Raw genomic sequence first — 26,414 nt, 5'->3', positions numbered from 1 at the left:
CATGACTGAGAAACGCCAAAGATTGAAGCCACACAAAAATCAAATCTCCACAAGATCTGAACAAGCAACTAGGAGCCAAGCCCACCTAATCCGGAGCACCAAGAACAAATGCCACGAACAGCATAAAGACGGATCAGAGGAATCCACAACAAACTCCATCCACTTAGATAAAACCTGAAAAGGAGCGTACCACACAAGAAGTCCAGAGATATGCAACACAACAAAACACACCAAATCTAGGCGTAGATTTCTAAACAAAAGCTTTGTGACTGGGCCACGCCGTGAATCATCAGATCCAGAGCTTTTATCGAAAATCTACAACAGATCTGTGGTTTTATTGATTTGACCGAATCATATCTCTCAAAACTGAGCCTCGGTCACGAACCGAACTAGAATCAAGTAAAGAGGAAGAAAGACAGAGATTGGGACCGGCGGTGGTGCTGAACGAGCCTCCACGCGCCGGTCGGACGCGCCGGTCGGAGCTCACGCGTTAAGACTTAAGTTTCAGACGAAGAGAGGTTGTTTAAGAGAGTTGTGTTTCAAACCACATAAATTTGTTGGGCTCGTTAAAAGTCGAAAAATTAAATCTTATTACAATTCTAATACTTTCAGAATACAGACTCCACGTACTTTAAAGATTAGTTCTATATCAATGGAAAAATTGTATTTACTTTTAATTAACATAATAATGTTGGGCTTCATATGGAAATGACAACAAGAGATAAATTAAATTTAATAAATATATTTGCAAACATTTTCTTCTTAATTTTCGGAAGGTGATATCATGTACCAAGTACTAAATCTTGTTTTTCGGCCTTTTGTACGTTTGAGGGGCCATAGAATACCCAAAAATGGAATAATCACCCACAGAATCCACGTCGAGTTTTTATGTTAGTTATTATTATTATTTTTAAAAATATATATACAACTGTATGTTTATTTATGTAGTGATTGAAAAGTGAATGTATGACAACAACTGATAAGAATCAAATAACGAAAGCCTTATGTTATTATTCTATTTCTGTGACCGTGGTACACATCAACAAAGTTCGCCAGCTGATACCCACTACTCTTAATTGTCCAGTTAGTATAACCAATGATTTCCTTTTAGTATCTCCTATTTTCTTAAGTCCGTATAGTGGGCTTGTTATAGACCCAAACAGATGGGCCACTATAACCTAATGAATTTCTGCCCATTAATTCTTTTTCTTGTTCTGTTTTTTTTTTTCACAAAATTTCTTATTGTAATAATTATTACAAATCCAAATAATTGTTTGTCAATAGTCAACGTTAAAATATGGAGTATCAATTTGCATATAATATATGTGCACATTTGTCAAATGCTTGGATATATGTAATATGTGTATATGTATATATCAAGTGCACTTCGATCTTGAATGATCGTACATCCGTACAGGAGGAGAAGACCACTTTACAGTTGCTAAATTTTGTCAAGACGACTAAAATAGTCAGAAAGGCGACCTTCATTATGCGTCGATGCGATTAATTTATTCTCCTAGCTATCATTTCTACTATTACATGAATATACAGTGGTCCAAATTATTTAAATTTTATAGATAGAATTACTCAAAGTCAAACGTTTGCTGTTATCATAAGAATTTTCTTTTGACAAAGCGATTATCTGGTTGTTGACAATACAAATCAAAGAAAGATAACATCCAGGCTTCATTTTAGAACATATATTAATCATGGAAGCATTACTTGACAGTTGACATATTCCAAAACTTTTGTTACGTATATAAAAAGATTCATAAAATGAAACCTTGTGTGCTAATATTAATAGATTAATTGTGTACCCGGATGTAAGGTATCGTAGAATTAGTTTTCGTGCCTATAAAGTTTTTGGAATCCCATGATTATTAAACAAAAAAATGAAACCTTGTGTGCTAATAGTCACCAACATAAGGTAAAAACACTATATGGTTATTTATTAAACTTCAAATTCTTTTGTCAGAACTAAACGGCCAAGATATACTACATTTAACTGAATTTTATAAAATAAATCATGTTGAAATTAGTATAGGGCTGTGTGAAATGTATATAGTAGTAATTTTGAACATGAAAACGGTAAATATATACGGATAATTTTTAGAGTTTTTATTCTAGTAATTGAATATTCTTTTGTAGTTCACTTATTTGGAAAAATGTCATTAATAAAAATGTAATACTATTATTTACTTGTCGGTAAACAGTCATATTCACCAGGTCTACAATAAATGAAAAAGGAAAAAAAAATGATTTGGTTGTGGTCTCCTTATCGCTAGGGTCAACGAGACTAAGTCCGCTCAACATTCATTCAGTCAGATTGTCCTTTCACACGCTTACGTACATAAGTACGCGCCTTCAAAAGACTGAAAGTAATTTACTCAAATTAAAAAAAGTTTACCCTTTATTAAAATCAAAACTATCAAAGTTTGATTTTCGCTTCATCGCTTCCTTTTTCTTTCATCCTTAATTTTTCAAGTCTTATATATCATCAACTATGCTCTTGAAGTCTTAATCTTTGCCTTACTCGAGAAAAGTAAACGATTTTTCAAATGTAATGTTTATTTTGGGATTAATAAATAAAAAAAAAACATTTACAGCTCAGGCTTGGTGGTAAAGTAAGCAGACATTTATAAGAATCCCAAGAAAGAGACGATTCATCCCTTTTTTATACAACTTCGAGAAGGAAGGAAGAAGAGCCCTTTTGACTTTCACTTCTTCTGAAATATTCAACACAGAAAAAAAAAAAAAGGGAGAGCCTTTTGAAAATTGGTTGAGGATTAAAAGCTTTGGTGTTTTATTGATTCTAGATTGCATTTATTTCAATCATCAAAACCCGTCTCCTCACCTAACTAACTGCAGCAACGCCATCCTTCAAGGTTCGTTCCCTTTCTCTCTTTGATTCTTCGTTTTGTGTACTGATAAAACCAAAATCAATCATCTTCTCTCTACCATAGCCCCCATCATCTTTTTCATTCGATTCTTAGATTACATGTTGTGTTGTGTTACTTTCTTTTGAATTTCAGTTAAAGCTGTCGCCTTTCGATTATAATCGGAGAAGCTGATGAGGTCACGAGGCGACCTAGTAGATGTTCGATCAGATGCTGGCTCGTCAAAAGAAACAACAAATTCACGACATGGGTCTCAGAGATCCGGCAAATCCCAAGACCTTGTTGACCCAAACAGCAACCCAATTGAGTACACAGAGCAAGAACGAGCTGAGCTTCTTAGAAGGTTAGATTCCATCAAAGACCATCTCCTTCGTGGTGCAGTTAACGAGAATCAGCAACTACTCAGACCAGTCCATGTCCATGCTCCTAGTCCTGCACCTTCTTATTACCACCAACGTCCTTATCCTTACCCTCCTCCTCAAGGCTATCATCATCAAGACCCTTTTAGAAGACCACCTTTATTTCAGGGCTATCCTCAATCCGGAGGTCAATATGCTGATGTAGTTGACCCACATTCATACTATCCAGCTACTCCCAGTAGGTACGGTGACATGATGCCTCCCTACAGCCCTGTTTCTTCTCACCAGAGACTCTACACTACACCTGTTCACACCTACAACAACAGTCTTAGTTTCCCTTCTTCCATGAGCTCTCCTGGTCCTCGCGGTGGTGGTGGTGGTTACGCTAGGTGGCCTAGTGATCTTGATTCTGAAACAGGCGGTGGTGGTGCTTTCCCTCGTGGGTATGTTAAGAAAGCTGTTTCGGATAGCGATGCACGTCGTTGCCATCCTCTTGCTGGTGGTGCTCCTTTTATAGCTTGTCGTAGTTGCTTTGAGTTGTTGTACTTGCCTAAGAAGAAGCTTCTGGCTCAGGAGAGGCTGCATAAGCTGCAATGTGGTGCTTGCTCTGAGGTTATTAGTTTCACAGTCGTCGATAAGAAACTTGTTTTCACTTCTTGTAATGAAGGAACCACAGCGAACACAGTTGTGGTTGAAGAACCTGTACAAGAAGTAAAGAATCAAGGGGACACAATCCGGTCTGAATCTCAACGCTCAGATGATGAAGAGAGATCGAGTGTCTCTAGTGAACAACAAGAGAAAGAGGTCAAGTCTGTTCGTAGACGAGCTAAAGGATCAAAAGCGTCAGAACCTGCTGCTGCTGCTCCTGAGAGTGCAAGTCTTCTTGAACTTTTTGAGCATTCTAATGTAAACAGAGCTGCACTTGCTTATGGGATGGCAGAGTTGGGTTATATCAAGCCTGATAAGCAAGAAGTTTTCATGAAACAAGACTCGGTAAAGCCTGAATCAATAGTAGCTACAGAGACAGAGGTTTCTTACAACGGATACACTAACACAACCGAGATTTCTGAGGATTCAAACGGAAGAGAAGACAAGAACAGAACAAGAAACCGAAACGAAGATGGAGGAAAGTCGATAGAAGTTTGGGTCAATGGACATCTTATACCAGAAGATCTAGTTAGCAGTGCTGAGAAGTTAGCTGGACCAATCCAAGCTGGAAAGTATTGGTAATAAACCATGAACTTCAACCTTCTCTTGTTTACTTGTTTTGTTTGGTTCCTAACTTATGTCTCTGATTCAGGTATGACTACGGAGCTGGTTTCTGGGGTGTAATGGGCAAACCTTGTCTCGGTATAATACCTGTAAGTCCCTTCACATTCTTCTCTCAGTTTGATTACGGTAACTTGGGCGTTCGGATTCAGTTTGGTTGATTGGAATTTTCAGATTTTCGGTACTATCCTCATGTGTCCCATTCGGGTTTTACTAACTTTTGGGTCGGGTTAGGTTTGGTGCCTTCGGGTTCGGTTGGGATTGGATTGGGTTATAACCAGTGTCTGGAATCCTAAAAATCTGAAAAGAAAATTTACAATTGACCCAAAATACTCAAAAGTATATAAAGTATTCAAGAATCTAATTAAAAACTAGTTAAACTACCTAAGCTAATAAATATTCAACATAACAAATAAAAAAACTACAAAAATCTTTAAAATACTCTAAAATATAAGTCACCTTAGCATATATAAAAAGATTAACATATTTAATTAATTTCGGATTTCAGTTTGCTTTGGGTTATACCTTGAACTCAAAAGTACATAGCTCTTAACTCCCCTTCAGATATGTTTTCGGATCAGATTTCGTTTTTTCCGGTTTGGATTAAGTTCGGGTCTTCCGCTTGGGGTAAAAACGCCAGGCCTAACTGAAACAGCATCATCAAACTGATGAAGAAACTACTTGTTGTTGTTGCAGCCATTTATTGAGGAGTTTAGCCATCCAATGCCAGATAGTTGCGCTGCAGGAAACACAGAAGTGTATGTGAATGGAAGAGAGCTTCACAAGAGAGACTTGGAGTTACTAGTGGGTCGTGGTCTTCCTCGTGACAAGAACCGTTCTTACATCCTTGATATCTCAGGAAGAATCCTTGATGGAGACTCAGGGGAAGAACTTAAAAGCCTTGGCAGATTAGCCCCAACGTAAGCAAGTGACACAAGATACATACAGTCTATTAGGTTAGGTTCTGAGACATTTGTTGAAAATGATTTTAATAATAACTTGTGAAAACAGGATTCAGAAGACGAAGCATGGATTTGGTATGAGAGTTCCAAGGTCATTAGCTTCATGATAAGTGAAACAACACAACCAGATGATACTGATAATGCGGTTTCAGTCTTCATGTCATTTGTTTGGTTTTTATAAATGTAAAGTGTGCTTTTTTTACTCATTACATCGGTTAGAATTTGAGTTTATCTTTTTAAATGGGTTAGAATTTGATTCTTTATTATTTTCTTTTGTCAGTATCCTGGATGGGTTGGGGTGTTATGATTGTATATGAACCGGGTTATGCCGGTACAAGGTTTGTAATGTTTCTTCTTCTTCCAAGCAGACAAAACCGGTTTGTGATTATTGGTCGTAAGTCGTAACTGGTTATAGATTTTGTGGAATGAAATAGTTTGCCTACCAACTTTATGTCTTTAGTTAATGTACCATATCTTGTGTCTAATGAACTTCTAAGTTCTAACTACACAACGTTTGTTTTTAACGTTTCGATAATGTGAAGAACCAAATCCTAACTTTTAAAGTGTCATTTGGGTAGAATTTATCAAAATCTTTTTCTATAGAAACTTTTTAAAATTTCTTGAGTAAGAGTTGATTTGAATTTTCTCAGTTTCAACAATTCAATTAGACCCCCTTAGACCCTTTTTTTTTGAGCAAACCCCCTTAAACTTTTTTTTTTTAACGCTGAATGTTATAAAGCCACTAAGGCAAAAATTGCATAAGAGCATCCGTATTGCGGTTAATTTGGGCCGTCTCTTTAGTTTTTTTTGATTAAAAAAATATTAAAAAAAGAAGAAAGCGGAGGAGGCGAGTGTTTCGTTGGCTCGGGAAGAAACGTCTGTTGGTGGACACGTGTCAACAAGGGAGTGGGTGGAAGTTCGGTTACGCGTTAAACGCGTTTGAAACTTGACTTTCTCTCTCTCTTGAATCCTTTCGACTTGGCGATTTCTATGGCGAATCTGTCTCTCTCTCTCTCTCTCTCGAATCCCCTCGACTTGTTCTGATCGGTTGTTATGTGTTGGTTCTCGTCGAATCTGTCTCTCGGTGGGTCTATTCGACGGCGAAGGAGGTTTCCCGCGGTGGCTCGGCTCTAATCGAAGGTAGTGATAGGAGATCATATTGATTTTGATTATGCATGCGATTGATTATTGTTTAACTTGTTCTGATCGGCTTATTTACTTTATCTTTTGTTTGTTCGGTTCGATTTGGCGAGCTATGTGGCGACGGAGCTCTCCTCGACAAGGCCGTCTCTGTCCTCGTCAGCGACAGAGCTCTTCTCGACGGCGATGAAGCTGTATCTCGGTGTTGACAGAGCTCTCTCACTTTGCTTCTCCTCGAATCAAAGGTAAAGTTTCTGTTGTTCCTCAAAGTCTTAAATATTTTAAATTTTCATGGATCAAATTGAATTTGTTAGTAAGATTGTTTCAATATAGATGGATTGATCTAATTTAATTTGTTAAAAGTCACTGATGAAATCGTTTTTAATAAGTTCTGAGTAGTACTTATTGTTTGTGTGTTTGTGTCTAATTTGTGTTCCTCAAAGTCATGGATCTAGTTTGTGTTCTAGTTTGTGTACTTATTTGTTAAAAGTCATGGATCTAGTTTGTGTTCCTCACAGTCATTGATGAAGTTTTTACTTCTTGTTTGTGTGTTTGTGTCAGAGTGTGTGGCTCGAAGGTACAAGAGGAAGGAACCTCAAACGAGAGGAGGGCAAAGAAGAGCAATACATGTAAATGTACTCCTTTCGAATTTATTGAGTGCTTTAAGGTTGAGTTAGGTAGTTAATGGTTGTGTTAGTAATAAATAGGTGTAATGGCTAGGTTGATGGTTAGATAGAAAACGTGATGAAGTGTGATGAATGTGTTTGATTGATGTCAAGTCCATTTAATAGTTTCTTCTCTTTAAAATGGCGTTCTTTTGCTTGCTCTCTTCTGGTATCAACATTGCTTCTTCTCTTCCTTCTATTTGTTTTAGCATCTTCTTTTTCCCTTTCTTTCTGTGACATTCTTGGGGATGGATTCCAATCCATACCGGCATGGTAGTAACTTTGTTGATTTCCTTACGAGTCAACAAAGTGTCTTTAGTTTAGTAGAAGAAACTGTCACTGAAGACACTCCTGCTGAGCGTAAGGAACGCCGGATGTGGACGCCTGTAGAAGATATGGTGCTCATCAGCTCATGGCTCAACACAAGCAAAGATCATGTATTCTACAGATATCTCTTCAAATATCGTAAATATGATGGGTGTTCGAACAAGAATTCGTGATACACAAAGGCATCAACAACTGAAAGATGATTTGGTTGAACACATATGGCGTAGATTTGGAGGTGATGAAGACAATAATTGATCTCTGATGCTTATTTCAAATAATTCTCGTTCATTTTAATAATCTTTGTTTTCATGTTTTAAATTTAAAATCTATGTTTAATATGTTGTCTTTTATTTATTAAAAAATATAAGTTTTTAAATAAATATTCAATATTATTTTATTTTCAAGAACTCCAAAGCAAGAGACTTGCAATGCATACATCAAAATTTCAAGGTTCTTGACAAAGCCTCTTTAACACTTTTATGCCTTAAATATTATTAAAATTTAATCAAGAGATTCTTAATGGAGTTATGGGATAATGATGCTTTAATGTTGCTACAAAAACTCAAAGCACACTAATAGGCATGATAAGAAAATAGCCAGTACATAGAGGCTATTTAGCCAAGCAATAGTACACAAAGACTTATATAGAGTCGTTTTGCACGTGAAGCAGGTTATATACTACATGACAGCAAACTGTAGACCCATGGGCCCAATGACAATAAACAAGCTAGATAAAATTGTTTTTGATGGACTTCGTGGTCCATTTTCCATGTATTAATATTTTTTACCAAAAGATATAGAGACGTGAATGAAAAAAACAGGGGAGACAAAAAATGAGCTGCAGTCCAAAACTATCAAATATCAAACAAAATCGAAGCTACCGTTTTAGATTTCGATTGATGATATGTTCAATTAAAGTTGAATTAATCAAATATATAATTTGATTTAATTTGTAATCCCTTATATACTAAAGCGCAAGTCGCCTGGCAAATCAGAAAATGCCATGTGTAAATTCTTTTTAAAAACAATTAAAAAAAACAATTGAATTTCTTTTTTCATTTCCTATTTTTATGCCATCTAAATCAACAACTATCTATATTCCTAATTTTTCTCAAAATTTTTAACCCACGTTAACTCAAATATTCAGAAACTGTTTCTCCATCTCCTGTATAACTTGCAAATCATCTCTACTTTCTTCTCTACGACAAACAAATTTTTATACGTCTTGCCTTCAATTTTTTTCCTCTGTACTTTTCATTTGTGGTTGAATTATCAAAGTAAGGAGCTACATCACCTTATCAAAAAAGAAAAAATAAGTGTTTCACTGTCCTGCAATAATAATATAACGTTTACTTTAATATTTACCACCCTTGTGCAACCATAAGCACAATTACGTAATGTATGGCTTATTAATTTATAGATATCAATTTTTCTGATTTTTTGTCAATTACGTTTTACAAGATTATATACATATTTGCTATAATAGATGTAGAGAACAAATGTAAAAGAAGATGACAAAGATCTGCAACTCTGTTCACCATCTCAAGATTTGATGAAGCATCACTCAAACTTGAGAAGGTGTCTAAAAGGGTAAATCATCGGTAACACCAAAGGTTTTTTTTTTTTTTTTTTTTTGTAATCCAGGGGTTTTCCGCTTACGCGGATCATTCCCCTGGACCCGGTCAGGCAGCAGGCCAACTTTACCCGGGAGGTTTTTCTCTGGGCCCGAAGGCCCAGTACCCGCTTTAGTGTCTAGACGAGGCAGGGTGGTTTCCGCATGGGGGGATCGAACCCGGATTGTTTTAGCAACCCAAGCCCGTCCTTCCACTTGGACTACCTTGTCCAGACAACACCAAAGGTTAATACTCTTTATATTAATGTTATTGTAATACTATACTCTTTATATTAATGTTATAGAAATTATTATCGTTGAGTAAATAACATCAAATAGTTTGATCAATATGTAGGTGATTGTCAAATATTATTGACCCAGTGTTACGTCCCAATTGTCTACAGTATAATATCCATCAAGCCTATTATTAATCAAACATTTAGAACCTATCTAACGTATAAAATATTCATCAAGTCTCCGCAAGTCACAGCCGTTATATATATTCATATCTAAAAAAAATAAAGATAAAAACTAATTAATTATCCATGTAACTGTAAAAGTCTGAACCAATTGCAAAATACAGAATTGTAAACAAAATAACTTTCTAACAATAAAGAATTCCACTACTTCTAATTTCATTGCACGATCCAAACAGTTTCATTGCCTATAAATTATTCATGTATTAATTAATTATCTTCTGTATTTTTCTCTCTCTTTCTTTTCTTAATTGTTTTATCGCTTCATTCTTTTTTTTTGGTTCTTAAATGTAGCAAAAAGGTCAAAGATCAAGATAGTTTTATGACTATTTTTATTTAAATTTATTTGCTCTGCTTCTCAAAATAATACTCTCTATTTTTTATGTATGATTCAGCTTGAGTTTTTTTTATGGATTATCATAGGAAGAGGAAAGGACAACGAGGCTGCATAATTTAATAGTTAAACCATGGAAATACTAAAGAAAATATGTTTGCACTTTTTCATTCAGCTAACATGGAAAGGTTTAAAGTTATTGAATTTTTTTTTTGTATTAATTTTTAAGATATTATGGATATAGGGCAAAAAAACTTGCTTATGTCATTAAAAATGTGAAAACTGCGTATTGATGCGTGGACGAAATTAAATAATATTATCGTTAATAGTGGTACTTTATCTTATTGTTAATAGAGATATATAGCTTATTGTTGAGGTAAGTTGTTATAATTTTCTAGATATATTATCTATAATATATGGCTTTGCAAATTCAAATTAACACTCTTCTGTATATTTTGTCATTCAGAAATAATGGAAAACAATTTATTTGGTGTTTATATATTTTAACAAAAAAATAGATATTTAAAAAAAGAAATTCTTTACCCGTACGTAGTACGGGCCCAAATACTAGTAAAATTATAATAGTAGAAACTGTAAATTTATTTAGTACGTTTAAAAAAAAAATATGAGTTACCATATTTTAAAATTATTTACCGTTAAATTTTTTGAAGTATAAATTACAGTATCTGTTATTGTTAAAATATTATAAAAATCAACAGTAGTACAATTAATATAAGTTTAATAATATAGATTATAAAATTAAATATATATAAATTAAAATTAAAATTAAAAAACACTTATATATATATATTCTAACAAAAGATACCTATATAGTTATGTAGAATTTTATGTACGTACACTTTTAGTTACCAAATAGCATTACCAATTAAAAGTATATGAATGATTTTGTTTAAATAATTCAAATGGAAAAAAATAAATAGCTTATAAACATTTTTGACTAACTAATAAATATATATATTTTTCCGAAAATGCTTTATTAACTAAGAGAAACTAAACGTTAGACATGGATGTGTCAAAAAAAAATTGTTAGAAACAGAACTGTATAATAACTAATAGAAAACCAAAACTCAACTTCTAATACATGCAATTTTATTTGACGTTGAATTAATATTTGAGTTATTAATTTTACTAAAAGAATAATTCAAAATTTTAACTCTTGTACAGCATATTAATTATAACTCAACCATTGACTTAAAAAATTAAAAACTAATTCACGATTGGTAATATTTTTAAGTTGTATTTCTAGTTTAAACTTGATTGTTTATAATTCATGTCACCAATCAAAAATCTAAAATTTCTACAAATATTTAAACAATTTACATTTTGAACTAAGGTTTTCAATTTAACGGGATGAGAAAGAAACAAATTACATTTATCAATTAAAATTCTTAATATAAAATAAGAAACAATTATTCAAGCTAACTAAACAGATAATTACTACGATAGTCTCACAATTCGTACACACAAAACCTCATCGAACCCCAAGGTATCAAATATCTATTGTTTGCTAAGTTCCAAGTTTCATGAAAAGATTGATAGTGTTGTAACGAAGGGTAGTGGAGATAAAACCAAATATGAGATAAAAGGCGTCCCGACAAAAGCAACGCATGTGCTTCACATAAACGAATCAAAAAAATAATCTCTACTTTTTCCTAAAATTTGAATAAATAAAATTTCCTAATATTTTATATCTCGATATATTCGAACAATTCACATATCTTTATCCAAACGTTTTCAAAATCTTAATTCATGGTCCTTTGAAAAAGCTTAATTCATACTTATAAAATTTATAGCTTTAACCCTAAATTTTAATTATTTCAAAAATAAATTCATTTATTTTATATTCATTAATATTTTGGTATCTATATTTTTACCACCCTTAAAATATTTTACAAGTAACTTTATTAGCAAATTATTTATTAATAACTGTATTTAAATGTTTCAAATAACTTATATCGCAGATATAAAATAAAATTTTGATTTTTTCTTTAACAACTAGTTTTTTAATCTTGTTTGTAATGAAGAAAAAGACCAAAATTTTAAAACAGTGATTCTTTACTTGTTAACAAAAATATTTTAAAAATTAAAAATAAGTAAATAAGCTTATGTTCTATAATTTATAATTTTATTTTAGTTTTAAAATGTAGAATTTTAGAAATAATATTTAGTTATATAAATTGTGAAACGTGGGTGGACAAAATTTCTATACCTGTAGTTAGATTTAAACTTACATTAGCATTTATTTTAAGAAAAATAGAATACGAGATTGTTAACTCCTAAGTTTCCAATCAACCTAGCTATGTCCAGTCCATCTTCTTTATGTGATTATAATTTTAGCCTGGCAATTAGCAATGATATTCATCTTAATTTGTTCATAAAGCAGAAACAAATGTTCACTCTACCTCTTTTAAACCGTTAAAAAGAATGATTTTTTTATTTGGTAAAATGTTAAATATTATACCAAGTTTTCAAATTGTGCCAGAAATTACAGAAAAACTAGTAGCAGAATGCAAAATTGAAACTAAATAATTAGAACGAAAGCGACAACGAAATGAACCTTAGCGGAGTAACTAGCCTAATAACTAGCTAAGCAGCGAATCAGGCTGAGACCAAGCGAAACCAAATAGTCAAAGAAGAAGAAGTCGGTTATCACGAGCTACTGAGAGATAAGCGCCCTCAAACTTAGAAGCTACGGCTCTTGCAGCTTCTATCAACTCAACCCGACACAAACGGATCCGAAGAATCAAAGCACAGACCTACCGAGAAATCAGACAGACACAGCCTCCGACGGCACGAGAGAAAATCTCCACGCGACGATGCCGTCATTTAAAAAGCAGATTCAAAAATTACTGTCTCCAAACCTGACTCTCTAGGGGAGATGACTGGTTAGACAACAACAAAGACAGACGAGCAGAGCCCCGGCGGTCGCGTAAGAGCTGAGGTGACCACCGGAGATTTGGAACCCGAAAACCCTAGGTGGCGAAGAGGAGAGAAGGCAGAGAAAATAAATTTAGGAGAGAGAAATATTTTTCCTAAAAAGAGTGAATTATAATCTTGTGTCTCCTCGGAAATTTGTATTTGTGGCTTTAGAGCTACTTTTCAAGTTCATCAAGGTAAGACAATGTAATTATGTTAACATGTGATTCCTTCCAAATTGCTGAGTTGACTTATAAGCACCCGAGAGGTTTGCATGGCATGTTCTCCTTTTAATTCCACCACACATGCCGAGTAAGAGGAAGAAGGGTTTCACCACCATGTTCCATATTTCTTATTTCTTAATTACAACATAAGCTAAGCTGTATATAGAAGAGCCTCAAATTAAGGGTTACGTAATAAGTGTATGCATGGCACAAACTGTTGCATTAATTTGGAAGAGGTAGGAGCAGAAGAACGTTCAATTTTTTTTTGGATTTGCTTTAACTAATGTTAATAGATTCTCACAATAAGGTTTTGAGAAATTTGATCAAACTATTAAAAAGCCTTAACATTTTTTAAAGTTGATGTCAGAAAAAGTTGATGTCAGAAAAAGTTGATGTATCGTGCGGGACACCACTCGCTTTTTGTCTATTATGGGCTCTGAGATTATTACCTTTTTCACTCAAACATATGCTAAAGTCTAATCTATTGGTGAATGATTGTATGCCTTTTTATCGTCGCCATGATGTCCCATAAATATTTGACGAAGTGTTAAAATGGAGCGAAGGAAATCACTGCAACGGCATTACGTTTGCATGTCATCACATCTCACACGTGAGCCCAAGACATTTGACACGCTCACATATTTTTACCTACAATCACAAAAGGATGCCCCGCTCCAATAATTGAAGATATAATGTTACATCATTATGAATTTGAGTCGCGTATAAAATCACCCCATTTTAAAATATATCACTTTGCAATATTTTTACCTACATTATGAAAAATTCTCATAACTAAAAGTGTATTTTATACATATGCCAAGAAAATAAATATGTATGAAAAATTACAGGAATATACTGAGGGTACGCGCAGCGGCTCGTCTCTCGTCACGTCTCTCACGTTAAAATAATAGTTAGAAATAAGAAACAGTAAAAATTAAAGGAAATAGGTGAAGGATCGATTGGTCTTGGAGAAACGTGCGTTTCAGACCAAATAACACAACTGTTAACTTTTAAGTGGATGATACCTTTAACAAGCTAAACTATGTTTTAAGAGAATTGGGAGAGTTTCTTACCGATGCTGATGGCCTGAATGAAAAGAATTAAGAAAAAGGAATGCAAAAGAATAGAATAATGGAAGTTATTCCATTCCATCTCATTCATGGTACTCTTTAATCATGAATGTTAAAAACTATGTTCTATCTTCTTTTATATTCCACGTAAATCATTAAAATATAATTTATTTTATTCTATTTAAATAGTAGTTATTTTAGAATTTACGTAAATAAATCATTCTATATAATTTTCCTCCACAAATTACTAATCCAGTTGTACTCTCGGTTCATGAATAGTTTATAGTAGATCATGGCTAAAACAAAATGGACTAACATTTAACAAACGCTAAATAAATCAATAAATATATATACTTTACTACAAAATATAATGTCACCCTGTTAATATGATACACACGAACTCTCTATATAAAGTCACCACACAATACCTCAACATTTACAAAAAAAAAAAAAAAACGTTAAGCAATCACAAACTTTCAAAAGAAAATAAAAAGTTTGCATCAATGGAGGAATCAAAAGCACCTCACGTCGCCATCCTTCCGAGTCCTGGAATGGGTCACCTCATCCCACTCGCCCAGTTCGCTAAACAACTCGTTCACCGCCACCCCTTCTCCGTAACCTTTCTCGTCATCGGCGAAGGTCCACCGTCAAAATCTCAAAGAACTGTACTAAACTCTCTCCCGTCGTCCATCTCCTCCGTCTTTCTCCCTCCCGCCGACCTCACCGACCTTCCACCCACCACTCGCATCGAAACTCGTATATCCCTCACCGTGAGTCGTTCGAACCCGGAGCTCCGGCGAGTCTTTGACTCGTTCTCGGCGGAAGGTCGTTTGCCGACGGTGCTATGCGTCGACCTGTTCGGTACGGATGCTTTTGACGTCGCCGTGGAGTTCCACGTGTCGCCGTACATTTTCTTCCCATCAACGGCCAACGTCTTGTCGTTCTTTATCCATCTTCCTAAGCTTGACGAAACGATGTCGTGCGAGTTTAGTGAGTTAACCGAACCGGTTCAGCTCCCTGGATGTGTACCGTTCGCTGGAAAAGATGCTCCTGACCCGGCTAGAGATCGGAAACATGACGTGTACAAATGTCTTCTCCACAACGCCAAGAGGTACAAAGAAGCCGAAGGGGTTCTTGTTAATACCTTTCTCGATCTAGAGCCAAATGCTTTAAAGGCCTTGCAAGAACCGGGTCTTGACAAACCACCGGTTTATCCAATTGGACCGTTGGTTAAGCAAGAGGGTAGTAACGGGACCGAAGAGTCTGAATGTCTGAAGTGGCTGGACAAACAACCGCTTGGTTCGGTTTTGTATGTTTCATTTGGGAGTGGTGGTGTACTAACGCTTGAGCAGCTCAATGAGCTTGCTCTTGGTCTTGAAGACAGCAAGCAACGGTTTCTTTGGGTCATACGGAGCCCAAGTCAAACCGCAGATGCTTCGTTTTTTAGATCGCATAGCGAAGCCGACCCACTGACATTTTTGCCGCATGGTTTCTTGGAACGGACTAAAAATAGAGGCTTTATGATCCCTTCATGGGCTCCACAAGCCCAGATTTTAGCTCATCCGTCTACCGGAGGGTTTTTGAGTCATTGTGGATGGAACTCGACTCTGGAAAGTATAGTAAGCGGTGTTCCACTTATTGCTTGGCCATTGTACGCTGAGCAGAAGATGAACGCGGTTTTGTTGGCCGAAGATATTCATGTTGCGCTTAGGGCTCATGCGGGGGAGGAAGGGATGGTGAGAAGAGAAGAGGTAGCTAGAGTGGTTAAGGGATTAATGGAAGGTGAAGAAGGTAAAGGTGTGAGGAATAAGATGAAGGAAATGAAGGAAGAAGCTAGTAGGGTGCTGAGTGATGATGGGTCTTCTACAAAGGCACTTAGTCTTGTGGCATTGAAGTGGAAAGACCACCAAAAAGGGTTAGAGCAAAATGGCAAGCACTGAATATGCGTGTATGTGTCTCATACAATTATTTGTACAGTCAAACGATGTGATATGTGCAATTGTGTTTGTGTATGAAGTAACTATGAATGTAATGCTTTTATTTGCTTCTTTTGTGTCATCAACTTATATTTGAAAATTGATATTGGGTCTCAGTTTATTGATGACTATGTTTTAGAATGGTGCAATTAAGGCTCACTTAAAGAAGATGTTTCTCTCTTAATACTCATTTCTTTTCAAAGTAGTTGATGTTTTAGAGAAAAAATATATATTTCAAATTAGGTTTTGTTTTAATTTTTAATGTAAAATTTATTATTTATTTTTGGACATTTGGATTTTATAACATATTTTATTTGTAAATAATTAATAATATTTTGATTATAAAAAATATTCTATTAATCTCTATGAAGAAACTTAATATTTTGAATGGACTGGGTAGTATTTGAGAAAAACTATCATTTATAAAATTTGTGGGAGTTTTGAATTTTTCATAGGCGTTTAGATTGAAATTTGAAGAGTGTGGTTAAGTGATAACTAAAAACTTTTGGTTCACCAGCGTAATCGTGATTTGTGCCAAATGGTTCGAAGTGGTTCTTTAAATACAGTACAAAATATAGTAAGAAATGAATAATGTAGCTTAAATTACTGTTTGTTCAGTTGTGAACAATTGTTTCAATCTCATCATTTTTTTTTTGATAACCTTAGTGATTAATCACCAAAAAATCTATAGAAATCCGAATTTTGTTTTTGACACTTAAAATATTTATGGGTGGTCAAGAAAAATCGAATCCATGACGGAAGTTCCAGCTAAAACTCTTTTACCACTGAGAATCAATCATTTGTTCAGTTGTGAACACTTGTTTTTATCTCATCATTCATCATTCAGTTATCGATTTGATTTGTACCCTTTGTTTCCGTATTGATTTAAAACGTTTTAGTGTAAATGACGAAAATCAATAATGGATGAAGAAGAAAATAAGTGTGTGGGTATTTGACAATATGTGGGTTATTTTTTAGAGATAATTTGAAAATATCTTATTTGTGATTTGAAATTTTAGAAATACACTTTTTATTTTTTGAAAATTGGACTTTATTATATGTAATAAGCGTTTTTATCCTTTTTTTAATTAATAATTTTTATAATCATTCTATAAATTCAGAAAGTATATAACTAAAATTAAACTTTAAAAAGATTATTATATGTGTTTGTGGTAAATAAACGTTTTTCATGTTATTGATTCTTGGTATCCTTACGGAATTGAAGGATGAACATGTTGAACTTGAATCATACACATTTTTTAAGAACAATGAAAAAGTATGTTAAGAAATTATAACTGCAAGAGTTCTTAGGGCAGCCACAATGGGAGCTCTTGAGGGAGTCTTTAGGGAGTGTGGAACCCATTTTCTTAGAGTTTGTGTAAAAAAGAGTGTTTAAAATCCTTTGGTAAGGATTGATCGTTACACTGTTCACGGGTCCCATTGACTACGTGGTGGCCCGTGAATGGTCATCTTTTTTTTTTTTAAATTCAAAATATTCATGATTAATCCGAAATGCCTTTGTCGCTAAGGACTCCAATAAGTCTCACCGTTGCGCATGGTCTTAGAGCATCTGCATTGAAGTATCAAGAGGGGGTTCACATAGTTCCAAAAAATATATATATATATAAAAAACCCTTTATTATGAACCTGTATCACAAAAGCTCCCCACTATGAACCCGTATCAACACTATTCTGCGGGTCCCACGCCTCATGGCGGCTCGCAAATGGTTCGGCTACTATTTTTTTTTAAAGTCTAACGAAAAAAAATTAAAATAATAAAAAATGCACATTGGGAATCGAGACTGGTGGAGTTTGGTGATGGGGATGCTCTTAAGTGCTCTAGATTCACAAAGTTCAAAAAATATCATCTCTTCTCTAGACTCATTGTTTGCTAGTCAAAGAAGAAAATTAGTGTAAAGAATACATAGTAAAAGGAGAAAATATACATCAATGCACTATTTGCTTCTTATATTTCTCCTCTGGATAAAAAAATCTTTCAATCAGAACAAGTACGGTGAATTCACTTGAAAAAAAATACTGGAGAGCATTTAGAGCATCTCCAAGAGCAACCTTATATTTGAGGTTTACTGAACCTTATATTTGAGGTTTAAGGGTGACCTTCTCCAAGAGTAAACTTCAAAAAAAACCTTAAAATTTTTCAGTTTTTACATAACAGTCCTTGCATTATACAAACCTCAAATAAAAGCATAAAACTTTTATATAATCTAAAATCATACAACAAAAATATTTTAAACAACATTTATTAATAAACTATTACATTTTAATAGCATATTACATATAAATAAAAAACTTAAAAATACATTATTCATTATTATTATTATTATTCCCATAATGATCCCATATATGATCAATTAATGCATTTCGAAGCGAGAGATGAGCTTCTTTATTTTTTATTTGTAGATTACGAGCTAAAAATTGTTGAAACCGGGCATTTTCGTTTACTGCCATTTCAACTTGTACCACTGGCGCCGCTTTTGCATCTCTAATCGGTGCGTTGATGTCCCGTTCGTCTTCAATTATCATGTTATGCATTATAATGCATGCTGTCATTATATCATGCGGTACTTCTTTCTTCCAAAAACGACATGGTCCTTTTATGATGGCAAATTTGGATTGCAGAACACCAAATGCGCGTTCAACATCTTTTCGACATGCCTCTTGTCTTGCTGCAAACAATCTTTTCTTTGGACCTTGAGGATCACTTATAATTTGAACAATAGTTGACCACTTCGGATAAATCCCATCAGCTAGATAATAACCCATATTATATTCTTGCCCTTGAATAATATAATTAGCTGGAGGAGCGGTACCTTGAGTAAGCTTTGAGAACAAATTAGATGACTTCAAAACATTGATGTCGTTGTTGCTGCCCGGCATACCAAAATAAGCATGCCATATCCACAAGTCATAATCTGCAACAGCTTCAAGAATGATTGAGGGTGATCCACTACGGCCTGCAAATTGTCCTGCCCATGCAGTTGGACAATTTTTCCACTTTCAATGCATACAATCTAAACTGCCTAGCATTCCTGGAAATCCTCGTTGTTGGCCAATGCTAAGCAGTCTAGCAACGTCCTCGGCTGTTGGTGACCGGAGATACCACTCTGAAAATATTTCTATCATTGCACGACAAAATCTCTTCAAGCATTCGATTGCCGTAGACTCTCCAATTTTGATGTAATATTGTCTTGTATAATATTTGTTTAATATTATTAAAATATTATGCTTTGTTTTTATTTAATCATTTATATATTTATTGAAATTTATATGTAAAAGTTAAATTTATAAGAATATATATAAAAGATATTAAATTGTATGGACTAAAATGATAAACAAGAAAGTTATGAAGATTTTTAAAAGACAGAAAAGTATAAGGACCAAATAAATATGAAACCTCAAATATAAGGTTTTGTACAGTGAAACCTCAAATATAAGGTTTCACTGTACAAAACCTTATAATTTGAGATTTTGAGGTTGCTCTTGGAGTAGATAAAACCTTATATTTGAGGTTTTAAGGTTGCTCTTGTAGATGCTCTTAGTGACGAGTCACATATACCAACCGAAGGAAGTTAACCGGGACAATTTTCTCAAACCGAAAGTATGAACCATAACAGAACCGACCTTCAGAACCGACCTTCTGTTCTTTTCATTTACTTAAGTTTTGTTTCAGACAAATAATGAGAATGTGCCTTCCTTATGTTAAGGAACCAACCTTCTCCACTTTTCCATTTTCACGTACAAGTACACTAGAACCTCTATAAATTAATAACGTTGAGAATTTGAAATTTTATTAATTTATTAATTTACAAAAGTTTTTTGATTTATATTTTTTATTTTAAGATATATTTATTTTAAAATAATAAAATATTTGATTTTATTGTATACACATTAATTGTTATTTTCTAAAAATTTGACATTTATATTATATTGTGTATATAATCTATATTGCATAGAAGTTAAATATGGTTTTAGATATAATATTACTAAATCTCATCAAAAATATATTAAGTGTTAAGAAAATATAAAGATAATTTCATTGTGAATATAAAACAAACAATATAATAAAAGGTTCTTACTCATATAAAATATGTATACATATAAATAATTAATTTATAATTTTAGTGGATCATATATTTACATCGAATGTTCTAAAAAAATATTATTTTATTATTTTATCATTTTATATCAAATTTTGAACCGGCCCAAATTAGGACTAACAAAATTTATTAATTTATAGAGTTTATTAATTTATGAAGTATTAATTTATAGATGTTTTATTGTACTCGCATGGAGAAGATGTCTCCACCTTCCTCTTGTATTTGCTTCTATATAAATCAATGAAAAGCCAAAAGAGCCAAGAATTATTGCGCAAAAGTTTGTGTGTGTGTTTCTCTACAACTTTTTTTAAAGCTGTGATTCCACGAGGTCACACCTATCATTTTGTTTGGCAAGGAACGAGTTTAAAAGATTCTCTTTTAAACGCATATAATTCTAAAGTTAATTATGTTTATTAAAAAAAAATTAGGTGCTAAAATAATTATTAACATTTCAATTGGATATTTGGGTAATTTGACTTATGAATAAGTGTAGTTCTCCAAAAACTTATATGATGATATAGTTTTCAAAATAAAATCTTGTAAAGGTATTTCTCCAAAATTTTCCTATTTTTTATTACTTTCCAACGTTTTTCCTATTTTTTATTTGCCACTTTCCAACGTGTTAGTCTGTGTTGAAATCCATATATACAATCACTTCCCTTTGACGGATTCATATTTGTTGTATCAACTTTGTCTTGACTTGAGAAATGTAGAAAAGTAAATGATTGGGCCGGCCTACATATTACACTCGTCGGCCTTATTTACTGGAAGAAGCCCAAGTCTGTTTCATTCTTCTCTTAGTAAGGCCAAAAATTTAAATGGTTTATTTTAAGAAAACTTCATTATTACAAAGTTGGCAAGTAAAATTAAGAGACAATCAGTGAAACTTCAGAGAATTCAATTATACTTTTTTTTGTAACACATTCAATTATACTTCATGACCCAAAACCTCTCAATTTCTGCTGCCGTTCTTCCTGGGATCCTCCCAGCTATCAACTCCCACCTATATCAGCAAATATAGTGAGAAAAAACAAATTAACCTATTTTCATGTTTAATAAAATAATTATTTATACAGAAAATAATTAGGTCAAAATTGTAGCCGTTAATAAGTTATAAGTTTATAACTAATTAGTTAATTTAAAGGGATCAAACCTGTCACCGACAAGCTTATGCATTCTACGGACCAAGTCCTCTTCTTCTTGATTCATGTTCACAGCTTGCCACTCAAGACTACTCACTTCTGTTTCATGTCATAATCAATCAGATGTTTCAAACTATGAAAAATATTTTTGTTTGTAAACATGGAAGTTAAAACGATGTTTAAAAAAAGGTTAAAATGATGTTTTCATGAGCTTACCTTCAGATGAAGAAGTAAGAATAGGGTTGGTCTTGGTTTGCTTCGTCCTAAGATGCTTATCCATGAGATGGCACAGTTTTAACGTTATGGGTATATGAGAAGAATAAGAAGAAATTCTTACCAAAGAAAAAAAGAAATAAGATGAAATAACTGAGAGATATTAGAGAGAGAATGGTCTTTTTTCAGAGAGAGCAACCAACCATTCTTTCTATTTATAGGAAACGAACAAAGTAACCAACGAGTTTGGTCGGTCAGTCGGTGTATGTAAAGGAATCTAAATTTACTAAGCTGATTTTCATTGATTAAATAATCATTGTTAGCATCTTCCGAAAAGTAAAATCGTATGTACCCCTGACTTCATTTACCTGATTGTGATTCTCTGGAACATATTCAAGTTGAAAAACTGAATACCTTCCTGCAGTTAATTATCTAAGAATAACAATAATACTCCTCCATTTTATAGTGAGTTAATCGTGTGAATATTGCATAAGTTTGATTAACTTTTATAGTCAATTAGTAGATGTTGGATAATTCCAATTAATTTGAGGAGCAAGTTAACTCATTAAAGTGAAGTTTGATGGATTAAGGAAAAAGTAAAACATATCGAGCTTAGGAATATTTCCATATTATTATTAGGAAAAGATGTAGCTTTGCCCTTAGGAAAAGATGTAGCTTCTTCCTATATAAAGAGTTCTCATGGAGAGATGTTTCATCAAAAGAGAAACACATTGAAAGGTTTAGTTTTGAAAGAGTTTCTAAATCTAATAAGAAGAGAAGTTCTTATAATCTTTGTGTTTGTGCAACTTTAATTGGTATCAGAGCTCCAGGTTTCGAAGGTCGTTTACAAGAGGAGTTGTAACTTCGATCAAAACATGGGAGACGATTCTCAAGCACGTGATAAAGGTCTTGAGATGAAAAAAGACATACGATGTCCGATGCTAACATCGACCAACTACACCGTATGGTCGATGCGAATGAAAGTGATGCTTCGTTTATACGAAGTTTGGGATACGATTGATCCAGGGAGTAACAATGCAAAGAAGAACAATATGGCGATTGCTCTAATCTTTCAATCAGTCCCGGAGGCGCTAATACTTCAGATTGGAGAACATGATACACCGAAGAAGATTTGGGAAGCTATCAAATCCCGTAACCTAGGTGCTGATCGCGTGAGAGAAGCAAGGTTACAAACTTTGATGTCTGAGTTCGACAAACTGAAGATGACAGACACAGACACGGTGGATGACTACGCAGGAAAACTTTCAGGCTTAGCATCGAGAGCAGCCGCATTAGGAGAGATAATGGAAGCATCAAAGCTGGTAAAGAAGGTTCTGAAGGGACTTCCAAGAACGAAGTTCATTCACATCGTAGCTTCGTTAGAACAAGTGTTGGATCTAAATTCAACAGGATTCAAAGACATTGTTGGGAGATTGAAGGCTTTCGAAGAACGCATCAAAGAAGAAACCCAAGATGAAGATCAAACGAAGCTAATGTTTGTAAAGAATGATGCACAAGGTCGTGGAAGCCATAGCAACTCGCGAGGAAGAGGCAGAGGTAGAGGTTATGGTGGAAGAGGAAGAGGACAAGGAAGGTCTAATGGTTCTGTTGGTCATAACAAAGGAGGAGAAGCTTCAGACAAGACCAAGAAGGACTACTCTAAGGTTAGATGTTGGCGATGCGATAAGATGGGGCACTTCGTATCACATTGTTCTACACGACCAAGAGGAGAAGCTAACCTAACGGAAACACAAGAAGCAGATGCATTATATATGCATGAAGTAGTATTCCTCAACGAAGAGAGAGTGTTTCCTAAGAGGTTTGATGTATCCGATGGAAATACGAGTATATGGTACCTTGACAATGGTGCAAGTAACCATATGACAGGCAAGAGAGAGTTCTTCTCAAACCTAGATGAGAGCATCAAAGGCAAAGTCAAATTCAGTGATGGATCAAACGTCGAGATTGTTGGGAAAGGTTCGATCACGTTCATCGAAAAACAGGGGAGAGAAGAGCACTCAAAGATATCTACTACATCCCAAGTCTTAAACACAATATCATAAGTCTTGGACAAGCAACCGAGATGGGTTGTGAGGTCAATATGAAAGAAGACTTACTGATGCTGAAAGATCCCCGTGGGAGGCTATTAGTACAAGTCGCAAGGCAACCAATCCGATTGTACAAGACGCCAATGAAGGTTGAATATCCGAAGTGTCTTCAAATACAAGAAACTGATGTTACATGGACGTGGCATGCACGGCTAGGACATGTGAACTTTGGAGTCATGAAGAATATGGTAGACAAAGAGATGGTAGTAGGGATGCCTCAGGTGATACACGAGAAAGATGTGTGCAACGCCTGCTTAGTTGGGAAGCAAACTCGGAAGTCTTTCCCGCCTAAAGCATTGGAGTTGGTACATGGTGACTTGTGCGGTCCGATATCACCATCAACACCAGCAAACAATAGATATGTATTTGTCTTAATTGATGATTACTCAAGATATATGTGGACGATGCTGCTAAGAGAGAAGAGTGAAGCGTTCGATCGGTTCAAAAAGTTCAAGGAGTACATGGAGAATCAAACGAAGCTACAACTCAAGACTTTTCGCACCGATAGAGGAGGAGAGTTCACATCTTCTGAGTTCATTCGTTTTTGTGAAGAAAACGGTGTAACTAGACATCTCACCGCACCGTATACACCGCAACAAAACGGTGTGGTTGAGAGAAGAAATAGAACACTAATGGAGATGACTAGAAGTTTGATGAAAGCTATGAAGATACCTAATCAGCTATGGGGAGAAGCAATACGTCATTCAACGTATCTCATAAACCGCATTGCTACAAAGGTTTTGGAAGACAAGACTCCATACGAAAGCTTGTATGTTAAGAAACCGAACATTAAGCATCTAAGGTTCTTTGGATGTGTAGCTTTTGCAAAAATCAACAGTCCTCATCTCAAGAAGCTGGATGATCGATCAAGGATGGTGATCAACCTAGGCACAGAGCCCAGCTCAAAAGCTTACAGACTCTATGATCCGGTCGCGAAGAAGATAGTTGTTAGTAGAGATGTAATCTTTGACGAGAAGAAAAGTTGGGATTGGTCCACACTATCAACAAACGTAGACGAAGAACCAGGATCATTCAAGCTTCCTCATATTGATGTTATAGAAGAAGGAGATGGTGATGAGCATCAAGATCACCAACACCACGAAGAGCAAAACAATAATGAAGAAGAAGAAGCTGTAGACGCAGATGAACAAGAGCAAGTAGTAGAGAACAACGATGCAAACCAAGACCAGCATGTAACATCAAGATATGGTCGTAACATCAGAAAACCAAAGCGGTTCGATGATTACATCCTACTCGCTGAAGTTGAAGGTGGCAGACTCTTGCTCACCATCGATGGTGAACCAGAAAGTTACATCGAAGCTGCAGTAATACAAGATTGGATCGATGCAATGAAGGCAAAGATCGAATCTATCATCAAAAACAAGACCTGGAAGCTCATCAAGAAGCCGGCAGGTGTGAAACCGATAGGTTTGAAGTGGATATATAAGATCAAGAGGAATGCAGTTGGAACGGTGATCAAATACAAAGCAAGGCTAGTTGCAAAAGGTTACGTGCAACAACAAGGCATAGACTTCGACGAAGTATTTGCACCAGTTGCTCGGATAGAAACCATACGACTACTCTTGGCGTTAGCAGCAACTAATGGATGGGAGATCCATCACTTAGATGTGAAAACTGCGTTCCTGAATGGAGACTTAAATGAGTAAGTATACGTTACTCAACCAGAAGGCTTTGTGGAGAAAGGAAAGGAGGATCATGTGTACAAACTTAGCAAAGCACTATACGGTTTGCGTCAAACTCTAAGAGCTTGGAACATCAAACTCGACCGTGTTCTCAAGGAGATGGAGTTCACGAAGTGCACCAAGGAACCTGCGGTATATCAAAAGAAACAGAAGGGGGAGCTTCTGATCATAGCTATATACGTTGATGACTTGTTTGTAACAGGGACTTCACTCAACGTTATCAAACAATTCAAAGATGATATGTCAAGAAGATTTGAGATGTCAGACCTCGGGAAGCTTACATACTATCTTGGTATAGAAGTAACGCAAGGAGCTGATGGTATTCACATCAAACAAGAAGGATACGCGCAAGGAATACTTGTCAAGACGAAGATGGAGTCATGTAACTATACTCATGTTCTGATGCACACGAGTTTGAAAGTATCAAAGGCAAAGGAGGAGCCTGAGATTGATGCAACATCGTATCGAAGCACCATAAGATGCTTAAGAGAGAGTCATAGAGAAGCAGTGAAGCATCTATACTCACGTTCTGATGCAACATCGTATCGAAGAAATGCGATGCACCTATTAACGGTCTACGCAAGTTCATCGGAGTTAAGAAGATCAACATACCTAAGATTCAAGTTGGAATTAAGGGGGAGAATGTTGGATAATTCCAATTAACTTGAGGAGCAAGTTAACTCATTAAAGTGAAGTTTAATGAGTTAAGGAAAAAGGAAAACATATCGAGCTTAGGAATGTTTCCATATTATTATTAGGAAAAGATGTAGCTTTGCCCTTAGGAAAAGATGTAGCTTCTTCCTATATTAAGAGTTCTCATGGAGAGATGTTTCATCAAAAGAGAAACACATTGAAAGGTTTAGTTTTGAGAGAGTTTCTAAA

At 34.8% G+C, this 26,414-nt stretch overlaps 3 protein-coding genes and 1 pseudogene across 5 annotated transcripts; 2 read left to right on the top strand and 2 right to left on the bottom strand.

Annotated features, from left to right (window-relative positions):
* The first annotated feature begins 2,659 nt into the window (after nucleotides 1-2,659).
* On the top strand, nucleotides 2,660-5,933 carry LOC106388748. Its single transcript, XM_013828890.3, has 5 exons — nucleotides 2,660-2,885; nucleotides 3,033-4,482; nucleotides 4,557-4,617; nucleotides 5,222-5,445; nucleotides 5,537-5,933. The coding sequence occupies exons 2-5, from the start codon at nucleotides 3,071-3,073 to the stop codon at nucleotides 5,592-5,594; spliced, it is 1,755 nt and encodes a 584-aa protein (XP_013684344.2). The 5' UTR covers nucleotides 2,660-2,885; nucleotides 3,033-3,070; the 3' UTR covers nucleotides 5,595-5,933.
* An 8,559-nt stretch (nucleotides 5,934-14,492) lies between these two features.
* LOC106388750 (UDP-glycosyltransferase 72B1-like) lies at nucleotides 14,493-16,369 on the top strand. The gene has a single exon (XM_013828891.3). The coding sequence runs from the start codon at nucleotides 14,659-14,661 to the stop codon at nucleotides 16,210-16,212; it is 1,554 nt and encodes a 517-aa protein (XP_013684345.2). The 5' UTR covers nucleotides 14,493-14,658; the 3' UTR covers nucleotides 16,213-16,369.
* A 2,124-nt stretch (nucleotides 16,370-18,493) lies between these two features.
* On the bottom strand, nucleotides 18,494-19,998 carry LOC111203661 (annotated as a pseudogene).
* LOC106385976 (MYB-like transcription factor ETC3) lies at nucleotides 18,494-21,923 on the bottom strand. Of its 3 annotated transcripts, XR_007320324.1 has the most exons (4): nucleotides 21,725-21,920; nucleotides 21,520-21,607; nucleotides 19,080-21,369; nucleotides 18,494-19,016 (listed from the first exon to the last, which is right to left on the bottom strand). XR_007320324.1 is itself a non-coding variant. In XM_013825879.3 (3 exons), exons 1-3 carry the CDS (start codon nucleotides 21,786-21,788, stop codon nucleotides 21,291-21,293), a joined length of 228 nt encoding a protein of 75 aa, XP_013681333.1. In that variant the 5' UTR covers nucleotides 21,789-21,923; the 3' UTR covers nucleotides 18,494-21,290. The 3 variants fall into 3 exon arrangements, 2 of the variants coding, with proteins under 2 accessions (XP_013681333.1, XP_013681332.1); XM_013825879.3 differs by having other exon boundaries at nucleotides 18,494-21,369; nucleotides 21,520-21,604; nucleotides 21,725-21,923; XM_013825878.3 differs by having other exon boundaries at nucleotides 18,494-21,369.
* Nucleotides 21,924-26,414: the final 4,491 nt, after the last annotated feature.

Source organism: Brassica napus, chromosome C3 (assembly GCF_020379485.1).
Source record: "Brassica napus cultivar Da-Ae chromosome C3, Da-Ae, whole genome shotgun sequence".
In the NCBI taxonomy this organism is placed as follows: Eukaryota; Viridiplantae; Streptophyta; class Magnoliopsida; order Brassicales; family Brassicaceae; genus Brassica; species Brassica napus.
Note: the sequence above shows the minus strand (reverse complement) of the source record. Positions and strands in the feature narration are given on the sequence as shown.